The sequence below is a fragment of the Ptychodera flava genome, assembly GCF_041260155.1.
Source record: "Ptychodera flava strain L36383 chromosome 3 unlocalized genomic scaffold, AS_Pfla_20210202 Scaffold_25__1_contigs__length_14229661_pilon, whole genome shotgun sequence".
NCBI lineage: Eukaryota > Metazoa > Hemichordata > Enteropneusta > Ptychoderidae > Ptychodera > Ptychodera flava.
Window position 1 is genome coordinate 8,466,099 of NW_027248279.1, and position 17,643 is coordinate 8,483,741.

Below are 17,643 nucleotides of genomic sequence, written 5' to 3' on the forward strand. Positions count from 1 at the left end.
CGCTATGTCACACACCATATGCAATGCAATCACATCAGTCTGTTGGACCTTTGGTCAAAAGGGCACAAAAAAAATGCCACATCCATTCTATATTGTTAGAAAAAAATGCATACATTCATGAGAGAGGAATTTCTTCAGTTTGAATCATATTGGTTTTGGTGTGCCTGAGTAATAGCTGTAATAAAGTGATCATCAATCAACTGGATTGGATTGGATTGGACTGCAAAACCAATTGTCATAAATTTGCATGCCACAGGATTCTATACTCATGCCAATTTTGAATGAAATCAGCTCAGGTATGTATAAGTCCCCTTCCAGAGGTCTCCAAGTGGTGACTAATAAACTTCTTCTTAAAGATATTTCAATCAGGTGTGATATTAACATAGTCTGTCAAAGTTAAATACCAACTTCCCCTATAAAAGCCGTATTATCGTAAATCTATACAAATGTAAAAATGCCACACTACTGATCGGACATGACGTGTTTGGTCCCAGAATTTTGCCATGTTTCAGGCATTCATTGTTGTTGGATCTTGCATATGATGTCTGTGAATACATAGCGACTGAACCTGAGTTGAAAATAAACTGAAAAAATGTTCAGTTTTTTGTTGTTGAATGCATATGTTACCAAGCGTGCTCCCTGCACAACCATTTGACCCCTCTTGCATAAGTCACGAAAGTGCCCATCATGATTCACAACCATTTGACCCCTCTTGCATAAGTCACGAAAGTGCCCATCATGATTCACAACCATTTGACCCCTCTTGCATAAGTCACGAAAGTGCCCATCATGATTATTCAAATTTCTCATAACGTCAAAGCCATGCTATGAGAATTCAAAAACTTCCGCCCAGTGTATGCAAACGGCTGCGTCATCAGGAACACCTATTGTGTGCGCGCAGTTCTGTAACTTCCCTTTTAAGGTCATCTATGTGAAATCTATGTATTTAGTTCATGTTAACAATCTAGGCCTACTGAAGATAATATTTTGTCAATCATACAATGAAATGAATGAAGGCTCCACAAAGTCATTGCTATTTTGTCTGACAAACTAAAAGACATAATACTAGCTTAAAAGATATGATGTTTACATATGCTGTATCATAATGAAATAAAATGTGATGTAAGCATGAAGCTAACCATATGATGACCACTACCAATAAGCCAATTCAGTTGTACTCACTGAACAAGTCAGTCCTACGATGTTCAGAAATGTAACATGATGGCTTGTTGGATAAAGTATACCATTCAGTGAATCAGTTCTGGAATGAAGTTTTTGGCAAGTTTCATATATTAATTGGCCTGTTCCATTATGGGGTAAAATATTGACTGAAAACTTACCCAAGGAGCAGGTCGATATTTGAGTTCTATATTTTTGTTCCATGCTTCAGTATCACTCTGCAAAGAAAAACAGAAAGCATTTTCAAATGTTGATTTGTTTCCGTGACAACAAAATACAGATATTCTGAAATTTAGTGTTTATCAGTGAACTTTCAGAGAGAGAGAGAGAGAGAGAGAGAGAGAGAGATGCCTTTGTCCATGGTCAAAGCGACAGGTTGAGGCATGGATCAGAGAGAGAGAGGAATGCCTGGGTCAGCAGAGAGGTGGATGTCTGGGTCAGGGAGAGAGGTCAATGCCTGGTTCAGAGGATAGGGTGGATGCAAAGGTCAGAGGGTAGGGTGGATGCCTGGTTCAGAGGATAGGGTGGACGCAAGGGTCAAAGGGTAGGGTGGATGCAAAGGTCAGAGGGTAGGGTGGATGCAAAGGTCAGAGGGTAGGGTGGATGCCTGGTTCAGAGGGTAGGGTGGATGCAAAGGTCAAAGGGTAGGGTGGATGCAAAGGTCAGAGGGTAGGGTGGATGCAAAGGTCAGAGGGTAGGGTGGATGCAAAGGTCAGAGGGTAGGGTAGATGCAAAGGTCAAAGGGTAGGGTGCATGCAAAGGTCAGAGGGTAGGGTGGATGCAAAGGTCAAAGGGTAAGGTGGATGCAAAGGTCAGAGGGTAGGGTGGATGCAAAGGTCAAAGGGTAAGGTGGATGCAAAGGTCAGAGGGTAGGGTGGATGCAAAGGTCAGAGGGTAGGGTGGATGCAAAGGTCAGAGGGTAGGGTGGATGCAAAGGTCAGAGGGTAGGGTGGATGCAAAGGTCAGAGGGTAGGGTGGATGCAAAGGTCAGAGGGTAGGGTGGATGCAAAGGTCAGAGGGAGACGTGGATGTCTTCGTCAGAGAGAGAGGTTGAAGCATGGATCAGAGGGAAAGGTGGATGCCTGGATCAGACAAAGAAGAGGATGCCTGGATTCAGAGAGAGAGGTGTATGCCTGGATCAGAGGAAGAGGTTGATCCCTGGGTCAGACAGAGAGACGGATTCCAGAGTAAGGGGGAGAGGTGGATGTCTGGACCAGAGGGAGAGGTCGATGCCCGGGTCATTAATAAAATTGATAAAATTGTTTCAAAAAAATTGCACCAGATTCAATAAAACAATCATGTCAGTATTTTAGATTCCATTGTTTCTGATTTCAAGATCTGTTTACTGATTTTTAATTAAAGACTGTGTAGGGTCACAAATCAAAACATACTTCATTATATTTCTGGGTTATAAAACGTAGAGAAACACACAGATAAATTCCTGTATCCATATCTATGACACATGTAATACAATCCTTTGAAGCCCAAAAAGTCAATAACACTGTGTCATGCCATGATAAGAGTCTTGCAAAGATGATCAATGTGGACATTTCCTGTTTGCCATTACAGGTACACATGCCATGCATACATTAGCAAGGGATGGCATTAAGCTATTAACTCACTATTCTTTTTACTGCAAATGTAGACTTCACGAATAAAATATGACATATTGCTATTGTGCCATATTTGTGAATAAAAGTGAACAAAGTAACACACTGGACATTATACTGATCAGAAAGGAATCCACTAACCCTGATGACATGTGATGAATCACAAGGTATGCACATCTCTGACTCATATATGACATTTTATACCTATCTTTGTAGGCTTATAGACATTCAAATTTTTATACACAACTGCCACTAGGGCAAGCCTTATTTGAGAATATAAGAATCAGAGAATTACGAATCGCACTAAAGTTAGCATCAGATTCACATTCACGTGAATTAAATTGCTCTACCATGGTTTCAATTACAGTTGTCTTTGGCATAATCTGTGTTTGGAAATGAAACACATCACAAGGACATTTACTAATGTCTATTGTTGTTTTACTGCTGGGCAACTACCCCAGTATGGTTTGCCCATGTACCGGCATGTACCACCCATTACCATTGTCTGCAAAAGTAGAATTTACTGAGTAGAAACCTGATATATACACCAAATAACCCCCACACCCATGCAAAAATGGTAGTGCCCACCTTTCTCCTGCGTTTAAGAAGGTTCAACACTTTCTGTTTGTTCTGTTAGTCAATCAAGGTCAGAGCATGGTAAATTCAAGGAAAAGATTACAAAGGAGAAAATTGGTGTTAAAATTGGGAAAGGAAACATGGTTAAGACAATAAACTATTCAGGAGTAATTTCAGAAATCTTTATATCACATTAGTCTATTTAAGATAGAATACGCCTCATGGGACAGATATTCGAACTCTCAAATTATTACAGTTCTTTTCTAATCTAGCACTTGTGGGGTCTCATTTGAAAAGCTCTTGGTGAAAGAAAAACTTTCACTGTCTTAGTTCTTCGAAAATTAAATATATTTTTCTCCGTAGAGTTAACAAAGGGATGGCAGCCATATTAAATTTCAAATATCAGTAAATCTTGAATAAGTTGTTTTTCTAGTACCAAAATTTGCACATTTCACATTTGAAAGAGTATGGAAAAGTTTGAGCAAAAGTTCAGTCTTTCACTTTTAAGACGCATGCTACCTTAATCGACACCAGCCATATTGTTATCTATATCAACAGAGCCATGAGAATTGTTAGTTACTTCAACAAAATACAAGAAGATCTGACAGTTGAAGTATGTCAACAGAATCTCACCTCTGATACTGATGCTGTACTTTCTGGAGCTGATGTGGGTACACCTGTTGGTGCAATATGATCATCTTCTTCCAGTACAGTCATTGCAGTATTGCGTAGCATTTCTGGACTACTCTCATATCCCTGATATGTGCCTCCACTTCCCTCTGTAAATGAACTCTCTGGCGTCGTCATTGGACTTGAATAGTGGTCCTCTGAATAATCTATTTCTACTGGTGAATGACCAACTATTGGTTGTGGTGGTGGTGGTTCTGACGGCAATGGAGGAGGTGGATCCTCTTCAAGATTTTCCTCAAAATCTTCCGAATAGTCAGATACTGATGAAGTTACATTCTAGGGAAAATGGCAAACGGAAAAAAAAAGAGATTTAAAATATTACCACTGTGTAATTCAATATTTTGATGACTCTCCTTTTTCCATTCCTAATTTCAATAATGCCAATACTGAGAAAGATAACTTGTGAATAAAATCAAAGTATGGGTTGACATTCAGACATGGCAAAGGTGCAGAAGAAATTAGTAATTGGTGAGTTATCTTCATGCAACACTGTATTTTTCCAATACCATGTACCTGTTTAATACCATGTACCTAAATTTGAGCACTTGTTTAGAAATAGAAAAAGCATATGTATTTTCCAAATTATGGCTATCTATTTGTAGAGTCTATGCATTTGAATTAAAACAGTAACTTCAGTAAGTCACATGTTAGTTCCATTCGAGGGGACTAAATTTCAAAGACACACCTTAAGGCGGCCTAAAGTATCAAAGAAAAGAGAAAAACTGCAGTTGGCAAACTGAAATATCTCCCAGCAAAAGTCTGAGATGAAATTAATTTCAACTCTTTAAATTTTAATAGCCATATGTTTAGCTTACTAGTGACTAAAAAACCACAAGCATTGCCTAAATTGACCATTGACTTATAGCTATCCAATAGCACTGGCTTGACAGACTATTGGCTAGCATTCCACCATAGTGGCTAAACAAGTTATCCAATAGCATTGGTTGAACGGACCATTAACTAGCTTTCCAATACCTTTGGTTTAACTGATCATTGAGTTATTGTTCAATAGTAGTGACTTAACTGATCATTGAAAAGCTATCCAACAGCACTGGCTATCTGCTATTTCTAGTATACTGTACACCAGCCTTGGCTGAATTGACCATTTGCTGGTGACTTTATACCATTGACTTCTTCGTAGTTATGGTAGAATGCGCCTCATTGACAGATATTCAGACTCTCAAACTTGTAACAATTCTTTTCTGATCTATCATTTGTGGGTGTTCATTTTAAAGCTCTTGATGTAAGAAAACTTTTCACTGTCTTAGTTTTTTGAAAATCAAAAATTTTATTTGTCTCCATCGAGTTAACATAGGGATGGCGGCCATTTGGATTTCAAACATCGGAAAATCTTGGGTAATTTGTTTCTCTAGTACCAAAATTTGCACAGTGACCCCAATTTTTAAGGCTTGGGCCCCTATTGGGTTTTACTGGGGTTCAGCTTTCTTATTCTTCTTCCTCTTCTTCTTCTGCAACTTCTTCGTTAATTATGTGCATACTGGTAGCTTATTTTTGGCTAGCCAATAGAGCTAGAGGTCTTAGCTTTGGTAGACACAGATGAATATGGGAGGGAAGTTTTTTTGACAAAATGTCATCACCTTGATGACCTTTGACCTCAAATATGCATATATGCCTATGAGTCAGTAACCAAAAGTGCTAAGCCCTTCATACTCCATATGACTGGGGACCTTATGGTGCCATGTGCTGTAAATCATTAATTATACAAATATCAAATTCTGGCTAGAGGTCTAATTTTTGGTACACAGGGATAACTATGGGAGGAAAGGTTTTTACAAATTGTTGTGTGACCTTTGACCCCAAATATGCATTTATACCTATACATCAGTAACCACAGGTTCTACACCTTTCATATTCCCTAATACAGAGGACCTTACGGCGTCACATCCTGTACCTCATTACCCGCATAAATTATTCACATATCTAATTCTCAGTTAGCCAATAGAGCTAGAGGTCTGCTTTTTGGTAAAGACGGATAAATATGGGAACAAACTTTTTTGCCAAAATGTCATGAGATCCACATGACCTTTGACCTCAATGTAACATATACGCCTATTAATCAGTAACCCAAATGCTACTGCTCCATACTTGGTGGGATGAAGCACCTAAAGGCACCATATCCTGTACCTCATTAAATATGTACATTGCTCATTCTAGGCTAATCAATAGAGATAGGGGTCTGATTTTTGGTATACATGGATAAATTTGGGAACAAAGTTTTTTGTCAAAATCTTCAAGAGAGCCAGACGACCTTTGACGTCTATTTCAAAAATATGCCTAAAAAACAGTATCCACAAATGCTATACTTTCATGGGCTGAAGCATTCAACAGCATTATAGCGTTATTGATTATCATTCTGGTACTTTTTGCTAGTGTTTGCAAGTACTTGGGCTCCATTAAACTGCTTGCAGCTTAAAGGTTGAAAGATTTCTTGAGGAAAGTTTGAGCAGAAGTTTACAATGTAAATCTGAACGGTACAATTGACATTCTTTTCACATCGTTTGATCGATGAAATACAATTCATCTACCACAAACCACATGATTTATACTTGGCATGTTAATTTAACAATACTTGGTGGGTAATAAACATACAGCAAACACTGATCTGTAACCAATTGCACATGAAAACATTTTAAACTACAAAAACTACAACTTGAAAATACTTGATGAGTTGAAAAAGAGACACAACAGCCAACATTGTTAACTAATATATCTACTTCATGTGTAACAGAATTAAAGTTCTTGCAGCAGACTTGTCACCCATTAAATCTACCGCAAATCAGCAATAGTTCCGCTATAGGATTACTGTATGGTCATGCAATGTCAATTAATTCCATTGCTTTGTACATGGACATACAAGAACATGTACTAAGATACTGTCATTGTCTTGACACTGTCATAAAGAAGAAACCTACCAAGAACTGACAAGAGAAGCCGACAAATTTACACATGCAAAGTCTATTATCATTTGAATAAGGGTTTTTAAGGTTATCCCTTGGAACTTACAAACCAACTGTGACTACCATTCAGGAATAATATAAGAGAAAACTGCACAAGAAAACTATTCTCAGAATTATAATATGCAAATGGTATGCTAGTTTAAAATAACTGGGAAATAACCTGACAATGCAGTCCTACAGAAGCTAAACATTGAATTTCACAGCTTTAAGACTGAAGGTCAAGAAAAATAGTGTTTTTGATCGGAGTTGATAACTTTTAGTCTTACAAGCTTGCATTTGCAAATTTTGTTATTAACTTGAAAACATTGAGACAATGACACTTGGCTCACATTTGGTTTGATGTGGCAGGCCAGAGTGAATATACTTAACCAAGTTTACCCCTGGGAACATGCATACCAAGTTTCAAAGCAATATCAGACAAACAATTTCAGAAAAAATGGTTTTCTGACCAAAAATGGGAAATTGTCTCAAATATACAAATATGAAAATGTAACCACAATTTCAAGAAATTCAAGCAAGGTTGCCTCTTGGTACATGCATACTTAAAGCAATCAGAATAGTTAATTCAGAGATAATAATTTATTGACCAAAATTGCAAAGAATTGCCCCCAAAATATGAATATGAAAATTTCACCACAATTTGAAGACGGTGATATCAGGTTGCCTTAGGTTCATGCATACCAAGTTTCAAAGCAATCAGAATAGTTAATTCAGAGAAATGAGCTTTAGACCAAAATGTGAAAAAGTGCCCAAAAAATACAAATATAAAAATTTTACAACAGTTTTAACAAATCCGACAGAATTCAACCCCAGGATCAAGAGTATCAAGTTTCAAAGCAATCCAACAACATCTTTGGGAGAAAGTGATCTTTTGACCAAAAATGGAAAACTTGCCCCAAAAACATAAAGAAGAAAATTTCACCACAATTTGAACAAATGTGACAGAAACAACCCGAGAATCATGCATTCCAAGTTCCAAAGTAATGGAATGAGCAAACAAACCAACATGGCCACCACACAACATGACTGATCCAAATGTGCTTTTCACATCTATATATGTTCACACACTAGTAGTGGTATGCGTAAAATTTCAGTTCAAATGGTGAATTAAATTTGGAGAAGTATTTTGAACATTTTTCAATGGTTATCATATGATTTTCTCAAAAACCATGATTGCTGCCAAACCACGAGACCGATCCTAATGCCTTTCACAAAATTTGAAAGTACTGACACTAATGATGATATGAGTAAAAAATTTTGCTAAAAGAGTACCGTATATTGAATTTGGAACAGAAGGATTTTAAACATTATACAAAGGTTATCATAGATTTTTCACAAAATCCAATATGGCTGCCAAACCACATGACCGATCGAAATGCCATTCACAAACTGGTTTTGTGTGAGGCCTATCAGCTAGGCGATGTTGCCGTGAGTGTGTGGGGGTTCGAATCCCGTTTGGGTTATAGTAAATTTAGATTTTAATAGTACTCACACTAGTGATGACATGTAAAAGTTCAGTTCAAATGGTGTTTTGGTTCTGGAGTTTAAGATTTCTATAGATTAAATTGGATTTTACAAAAAAATCCAATATAGCAGCCAAAGTACTTGACCAATCCATATGCCTTTCACGAACGTGTATAAATGTACAATTTCAGTTCAAATGGTATGGTTGCTCTGGAATTTACTCTTTAAAAGAAGAAAGAATAAACATAGGGCCAAAGTCCCTGAAGCTACTACAGACATCGATACAAAATTAAGTATTTCCTGACTGTGTGAAATTATCTCATTAAGGTCATCCTAGGGACCTGTTAACCAAATATTAAAGCTGTCTGACCAGCGGTTTTGAAAAAACAAGCAACCCAACAGTTGAGAGAGCTCTGCTGTGTTATGTAGAGAATAACTTTTTGTGACACATGTATTGATGAAGAAGGTGGATATCTTTGATAGCTCATTTCAGGATGGCCTGACCAAAAATAGCAAAATTAGCTGCAAAAATACAAAATTGATGATTTCATCATAATTTCAATATATTACATTAAGATAAAGCATAGGAAATATCAAAGCATCAGACAAGTAGTTTTTGAGAAACACATTTTTTGACCAAAAATGGCAAAAATTGCACCAAAAATATAAAATTGCAGATTTCGTCATATATTCAATATATCATATTTAGTTTAATCTGTAGGAACCTGTATACCAAATATCAAAGCTGTCAGACGAGCGGTTATGATGAAATAAAGTTTTGACCAAAAATAATTAAAAAATTCCTTAAAAATACAGATTTGCATATTTCATCACAATTTGAACAATCTGCGTTGGGTTATCCCTAGGGACCTGTATACCAAATAACAAAGCTGTCTGAGCAGCGGTTACGAAGAAGAAGATTTTTTACCAAAAACGCCTTTTTCGCGCTAATTTGCATATTTTCAACAATATCAAAAAATTAAAAAAAAAATTTCTCAAAATCATATTTTTCATCTACACAACAAATATCAAATCAGTAAGTACTGCGGTTCTCAAGATATTTGAGTGGACAGAAACCTCACAAACGGACATACATACGTACATACATACATATAGACTGCCGACGGACGGCGGACAGATACCCATCCCAATAGCTTCTATAGACTATAGTCTATTGTAGCTAAAAACCCAAATGAAACAAATGGGGGCCCAGCCAATAGGCTTAGGCCCCTAACAATGCTTTTACCACAGCATTCTACTCCACCTATTAGAAGGATAAAAATCAGTTATTAACAGTAAAGGTATGTTAAAGATTTAAAATTTCTCTTCACTACCCTCCCAAACTTTCCTCCTTGCCAACTACTCCCCTTCTTTCCAACCTTTCAGCAGACTAACCACAATGATATTAAGCAAACAAGGTTAAACCAACCATGATGGTGAGAGGGGTTAAATAATTTGTGGACAGGAAGAGGGAGCAAACCTGGGAAAGATTGGAGAGAGTACAAAAAATTCAATGGGAAAAGCATAAGAGGAAAGAAACCAGCAAAACTGAATGCACAAACTCAAAGATACATTGATTTGGCAGAAAGAGTTACCTGAGTATAGTATAGTGGAGAAGATGGTGGCGTAAGAGGAATACCCGTCAATGCAAAAACCTGCAGTTACACAGAAGAGCAACATTGGAAGCACAAAACAATGTAAACATAAACATGATGACATCATAGGCACAACATGATGACATGGGCACAATATAATGACGAAAGTATAACATGATGGAAGAAGAATAGCATAACAAAGAGGGCATGTAAAGCACAGAAGGTACAAAACGAAGCCAAGGCCAATGACAGTGGAACAAACCATGTATGCACAGTATGATGTAGTATTTGGGATGATAAAGACATTTATTAGCATTCCCATGAAAACATTATCATAAACATTGTACCACAAATTCAAAATGCATATTATTCAATCATTTTAACATAATATCATAAGCACATGTTACATAAGGTATGTACATAAACATGACAGTGTTTAGATAACGGGACACACATAGATTTTTAGGGTACAGAGGGTCAGAAAGGCACATTGAAAGAAAAGAAATTCATAGAAAAGTCAATGATAACATGTCATCGTGGGGGTACATACTCTTTGCCTGATCAACAGCTTTGAAAGAAGGCGATCCCCATCCTGTATGTTAAATTGTTGTAGGTATAAGAACATATAGGAATGGACTACCAGCCACCCACCTTGCTGGATTGTATCATAACACAAGTTGAAGAACACATATATCACAGTATATTCTACATCTGCAAAGTTTTAATGCAAGGTGTTCATGCATGTCTGAGTAATGGTTCAATACAAGGAAGAAAATCACAATAACTGGTCACTGTGCTGTTGTACAACTAGATCATATTGTGTCAAAAGGTAACATGCATATGTATGACATAAAACACCATCTGGGTCATTAACCCAACTTCGAACAAGATCTGTTCATGCATCCCTGTTGTAATGGCTCAAATTGTAAAAACCTGGAGACAAAATTACTGCCTGGCAGCCATATAAGATAACAAAATAAATTGAAGGGCTTTTTTGTAAATTGTTGTCCTTTTACCATGTGTGAATGAAATTGATGTCTGAGTAATGGCTGGGGACAGACATATGGATGTACAACCCCCCCCCCCCGAGACAGCATCCAACCCTTAACCCTACACCTAACTTCAAAAGACTCGGTCCATGAGCAAAATCAATACATCACAAAAGAGAGAAATACTGATACCAGTATTATAAACATGTTTATCTAAGTAACTAGAGTGTTCACTTGGTTGATATCCCTTATCTGTATAAAGAACAAATTGTGAATCCAATGTACACAATATGCCGTGCAATAAGTTGTTCTAAAGACCGAACAGTGACTGAACTTATTTAAACTTTTAAAACGGTGCACATCTGACCCTCCGCCTACTTCATTAAGTTTAAAATTACCAAGTTACAATTTTTATGAAACCTTTAAAAAACATGGATTGCTACATATTTCTTTATCTTGCCTACCAGGTAAACATAATTTGCACAATCATGTACAGAACAAGGCTGAGAAAACAATAATGTTCAAGCTCAGATGATAGTTTCTGATACTATGACAGTATCAGAAACTATCATCTGTGCTTGTTACATGCTTGAATATGCTTGTTACACAAAGGAATGTCTTTTTTCACTTCCACTTTTTGCTGGTTATACTGGAGACAAAAGTGAGTCACAGTTATCCTCTGAATATGACACCATAATGAGCAGTGCAGTCTGGGTAACCAAGACGACATAGTGAGTAATCCAACCCCCCTCTACTGTCTGCTAAGACAATAAAGGGGGATAGACTGAAAGATCTGTCACTCAAGGGCACTCTCTACATTCCATCTCCCACCCCACCCCTTTACATAACTGTACACGGTCTGTAATGTTCCTGACCGGCAACAGAATTTTGTTGCAACCAATCATATTTCGTCAAGAAATTTATTGGCAGTTATGAGGTCTTTGTTGTGCCCATGAAGCCAATGAAGTACACAATAAAAACTGACATATGAATCCACCTATTACCTGTAAAGTCAACAACAGGCAGATAAAACATTGAGATTTCCCCACAGTATGAGTATTATCCACAGTGAGGCATGGCAATAACCGTGCCCAGCAACGATCATCATTTTACATTCTTTACTCCAATGAAAATGGAAAGATCAATTGCATGTTACCGTGGCAATGAGAAAGTGTTCGGAAGAACTTGGAATTGTGGTGAAGACGAGGCAAAGGCAGGCCCTTTAAAGTGTCTGCATTCTGTACTGGAAAGGACATTCTCAGTTTTGTCAGTATTACATTTGAGGGGAGAGCAAATCCAGAAGAGTGAGCTTACTGATAGTGATAATGACATAGCACTTTGTGCCAAAGGGCAAGCATAAATTAGGTGAGTAGCAAAATCAATCGACATCAGACGAAACAGAAAAGCTCCTGAAACAACATGGAGAATTGCATTGCCTAATAGCAAAGCGAACACAGAAACTATTTCAAAGTCTAATTGACATAAAATTCTTTACCCAGGTTCAAAATAAAAGTACGTTTGCATATCTTAGAAATTACAGCTTGAATTTAGTCCCAAAAGAGAGAGAAAGTTATGCATAAAAACATCATCCATCTAAATCTACATAAAAATTCAACTGATTTGGCTCCAGTATGCCGTGTGAATCTTTGCAGCATGCAAAAAACAACAGACCTTTCATGATCAAATGAAAAACAACATTGCTGTGAAATACGTTGCAGTCAGCAGTGAAATTTTTCAAATAAAATAAAATTAAGTTGGACCATGCTGTGAGTGATGAAATGGCTAGTGCCAGGAGAGAAAATGAATGGCAGTCATGACATGATGTTGAGTTAGCTAGCTGGACTGGCATGGCAACTATGGGGGATATCATATCAAAAGGACTCTTCTATTAGGGAACAGGGGCCCTAGATCACAAATTCTGAAAAAAAGTTTTAGTTTTACTTGCAGTTCCGTGACTTGAACTTCCAGTCTACATTATTTTGTCATCCTTTATTGCTTTCTTTCATCAAAAGGTATTGTTATCAACCGTATTGACTTTGTACCGGTACACCTTCCTGATATTCCTTGTCTACTTATCACTACCTTCCATACTTTTCAAATCAAGCATATACAGAAGTCACTGTCAACTTCCATCGAACATCACGATTGACACAAATTTACAACATGTGCATGTGACTCTATATTGTGTGTTCTTTGTTGTAATTTCATTTATTTCCCCAATTATCACATGGGTATCAAGGAATAGAATGCTTCTGATATGTAGGGTCATCGAGGACACTGAGGTTTCACAATATGGAGTTAGTAACAGATCACAAAGTATCACATTACAGCCATATCATAGAATGCATGCAAGAAAAGTCATGCACTGCACTAAAACGGAATGATTGGAATCTTGCTATGTATTTTGATTCACAAGTTTTGTTAATTTAGGCAAAAATCTTCATGCAAAGCGCAATTTTGCCCCTCACATTTTGCAGTTGGAGAGCAGGTAGTGAATTCATGAACTCCACCAATTTAAAGGCCTGTCTTGGCACCAGATTGTCTCATCAGAAAATTTACACACCAGATTACAATTTCAATTTCTGAAGACACAGATACTGTACACATGATTTTTACAGAATAAACCTGCTATGACATACCAAGTCAAGTGGGTTAAAATACATACGGTTGTGGCTAAATACTGTTTTTTCCTGACTTGGTAGATTGGGAAGTGATACTGTCTGGCAGGTAAAGGATTCATAAATATTCAACAGCAGGCTATATAAACTTCATGTATTTTAGCAACCAGAAGCAGCTGTAGGTGTGACTAAATTTCTTTCATCTACAGCATGTTACAGACCCCATCCAGACAGAGGGCCCTCGAGTGACAGATCTTTCAGTCTATAGAGGGGGGGGACTGCTCTACTGTATGCCGGCTGTTCACACTACTTGCGTCCCTAGCCTTAGACTTCATGAACTTGACTGGTTTCAGAATGTTTACAGTCCAAGTCCTTGTAACTTGACATAAAACAAGAACAGCATCATTATTAGGTCAGGTGTGTTCATGCATAGACCCATTTGGAGGGTCTACGGTTCATGAAAAATAAAAGTTAACATTTCTAAAAGGAAGATAACTCCAGTCAAAACAGACACCTTGACATAGTGACAAACATACATTACAGAAAAGGGTTCCACACAGAATTTTATTTCCAAACTTCACTAAAATAGGACTAGATTATACAGTGGTTGAATAATTTCTACTCTCAGTGTGCTGGTAGTCTTCAACAAAAGTTCATGTGTCACCTTCGTTTGTTTGCAGCGTGCTCACATTGTCCTCCATACTCGTTATTCTCCAAACAAAGTTCACTAAAACAACTTGTTATCGTGAATCATTGACATAATTAATCATTTGAAACAAGTACCGGTATGTATCTTATAACGTAGGGTAAACATCAATAGAGCCACACTGCTTAGTGCAATTCATCGCTCTATGCAAACAGTTTGGTAATACCATTTTACAGAACGCATAGAAAACATACTGCATCTCTGCACAATGCTATAGAAGGCACAAAATGCTGCAAAAATAGGTCATTAGATGTTCTACCATGAATCAGTCGTTTTGCAATAACTGGAATCTTTTTGATTATTTTCGAATTAAGTTAAAGTGAGACGCTTTTTAGGGGCCTCAATAGTAAAACCAAGCATTGTGTTGACATTATGAAAGCAACTCAGAACGTTTGTTTGCTAGCACTCTTGAGTTGGTTTCAAATATGACATTAAACTGGTCCAATAATCATTTCTAATCAAGGTAATACAATTACCAGGTCCATGGGACATTTTTGATTTACAAATTTAAGTAGGACCATCCTGAACCACTAGTTAGTGGTGGGACCGGATGTCTGGAATGGGTAACCATAACCCTGCTGACATTCTTATTTTGTGCACAAATTTTACATCATAGATAATTTGACATGGGATACTTGCTGAAAGACACATTTTACAATCATTCATTGAGCAATTAAAAACATACATGAATCCCATTACATGAACTAGATAATCTCCATATCTAGACAGAGCTTATTAGTTTACAACAATCCAGTTTTTAACTCGGCAAAGGAGAAAACGATGACACAACAATGAGCATATAATTAAGGGTTACCCTAATTTCCAGCAATGTTTGCAGTGATTAGAAATAAACTGATGGTGAAGATTACTGAAGAATGGCATGGATGCATAAGATCAAGAGAAGGAAAGCAAGAGCTTGACACAGCAAGTAAGAAAGCGCATCTGCCTAACCTGCAACCACAAAGCCAATTTTTGGGACCAATTTTCAGCTATGCTGGCTGGGCTGTGAGGCTCTGTCTTCACCTATGCTGGATGGGCTGTGAGGGTCAATTTCACCAATGCTAGATGGGCTGTGAGGGTCAATTTCACCAATGCTAGATGGGCTGTGAGGGTCTGTCTTCACCTATGCTGGATGGGCTGTGAGGGTCAATTTCACCTATGCTAGATGGGCTGTGAGGGTCAATTTCACCAATGCTGGATGGGCTGTGAGGGCCAATTTCACCTATGCTGGATGGGCCATGAGGGTCAATTTCACATACCGGTATGCTGGGTGGGCTGTGAGGGCCAATTTTCACCTATGCTGGATGGACTGAGGGGGGCAATTTTCGCCGTGCTGGATGGGCTGTAAGGGTCAAATTTCATCTATGCTAATTGGGCTATGAAGGCCAAATTTCACTCATGCCAGGTTGGTTCTAAAGATAATGTAACATTTATGATAGGTAGGTTCTGAAGGCAAAGTTCCATACATGGTAGGTGGACATTGAAGGCAAATTTAATGCTAAGAGGGCTGTGACTAAGGGCCAATCACCTATGCTAGGTGGTCTGTGACTGTTAACTTCGTGATTTAAGTGGGCTGTGACTGGGACCCAGTTGAAACCTATGGTAGGTGTTCTGTAACAGCTAACTTTGTAGGCTGTGACTGAGGGTCAATCACCTATGATTGGTGTTCTGTGAGGGCTAACTTTGTGGGCTGTGACTGAAGGCCAATTTTCACACCTATGCTTGGTGTTCTGTGAGGGCTAACTTTGTGGGCTGTGACTGAAGGCCAATTTTCACACCAATGCTAGGTGTTCAGTGAGGGCTAATTTTGTGGGCTGTGACTGGGGGCCATTTTCACCTACGGTATGCTTGGTGTTCTGTGAAGACTAACTTTGTGGGCTATGACTGAAGGCCAATTTTCACACCCATTCTAGGTGTTCAGTGAGGGCTAACTTTGTGGGCTGCAACTGAGGGCCAATAACTATGCAAGGTGTTAAGTGACGGCTAACTTTGTGATTTAAGTGGGCTGTGACTGAGACCCAGTTTTAACCTATGCTAGGTATTCAGTGATGGCTAACTTTTTTGGGCTGAGACTGAGGGCTAATTTTAACCTATGCTATGTGTTCTGTGACGGCTAACTTTGTGATTTACCTTTGCTGCCATGGAAAGCCCAGTGAGATTGTGAAGCTGCTGCTCTAGCACTTTGACACGTATGGTAGCACCTTCTAATTCTTTTTTCAGCTTTTCTGAAGGATTCTTTGAAAACTCTCCTTGGGTTTTCTGCAGACACAAAAACAGGTCAACCAAGACCATGTCAGTTTTAATAAGTTGGAGAGGTAAAAAACTTCTAGACTACAAAAATACAGGTGAAAGGAATTTAAAAGTGGGGGTCAGATTTGGCAAACAACTTCATGCAAGGTCAGAAAGAGAAGAAACCCCAAACTTAAATGTAGCTGATGAATCCCATGCATGTGAAGGCAAGCATATGAACATGCAATCATGATTTGTTTCCTTGTCTGAAAATCACAGGTGAGCAGAAAACCTTTACCACCAAGTGTCATTATCAAATCATGTTTTGTCAAAACCATCCCATTAATTATTGATGTGTCAGTTAATAGAAACATAACAACATTCTTTATTAACAAACTACAATAATCTAACTAGATGTATCACACAATTTTGTTATTTCTAATACAGTAAAATTTCTGTTTTGTTCATATGAAATGTTAATCACCAATACAAGGATATCAAACTCGTACACACAACACTGTTGAATACGTTAGAATATAAAAGAAGGATTATCAAGTACAAGGGAGAAAGATTTATATTAAGTACAAGCACTTTTGATCGTAGAATGAGTTGTGAGTTTTCTAGGATATTACAAAACAAGTCATTCAAGAAATGACGATTCACTATTTAAACAAACCTGATACAAATCCATTTCCTGATCCAACATTTTCTGCATTACACTGATGCGTTCTTTCCGGAGTTCCTCATCTTTCTCCGGCTGGAATGAGGCAAAATTAAGAATACAAACACTACAGATCAATTCCGTTTGACACCTGTGAAAGCCTACAGACACTGTGTTGTAGATGCAATATTGATCCTCAAGACATCATTGCATTTGCTGTCAGTGGGAAGTCAAAATTATCATGTGCATCAGCTTGGTTAACATAAACAAACTTCAAAACAAAATATTGACTACTGAAAAACTATCTTGCTTTGTATTCATACATAAAATCAAAAGATTCAAAGTAAT

General features: G+C 37.8%; 1 protein-coding gene across 43 annotated transcripts in view; it reads right to left on the bottom strand.

Moving 5' to 3' along the window:
• The window catches only part of LOC139125550 (rho guanine nucleotide exchange factor 11-like), a 244,373-nt gene that overhangs the window by 99,491 nt on the left and 127,239 nt on the right, over window positions 1-17,643 (bottom strand). For 15 of the 43 annotated variants that reach the window (XM_070691638.1, XM_070691637.1, XM_070691635.1 and 12 more), the window contains 2 exons: window positions 3,999-4,331; window positions 1,341-1,397 (listed from right to left, as the gene is read on the bottom strand). In XM_070691638.1, coding sequence (XP_070547739.1) covers window positions 1,341-1,397; window positions 3,999-4,331 — 390 coding nt within the window. Of the gene's footprint in view, window positions 1-1,340; window positions 1,398-3,377; window positions 3,420-3,998; window positions 4,332-16,535; window positions 16,665-17,310; window positions 17,392-17,643 lie in introns of all 43 variants that reach the window. The other 28 variants (XM_070691626.1, XM_070691622.1, XM_070691627.1 and 25 more) reach the window with 5 other exon arrangements.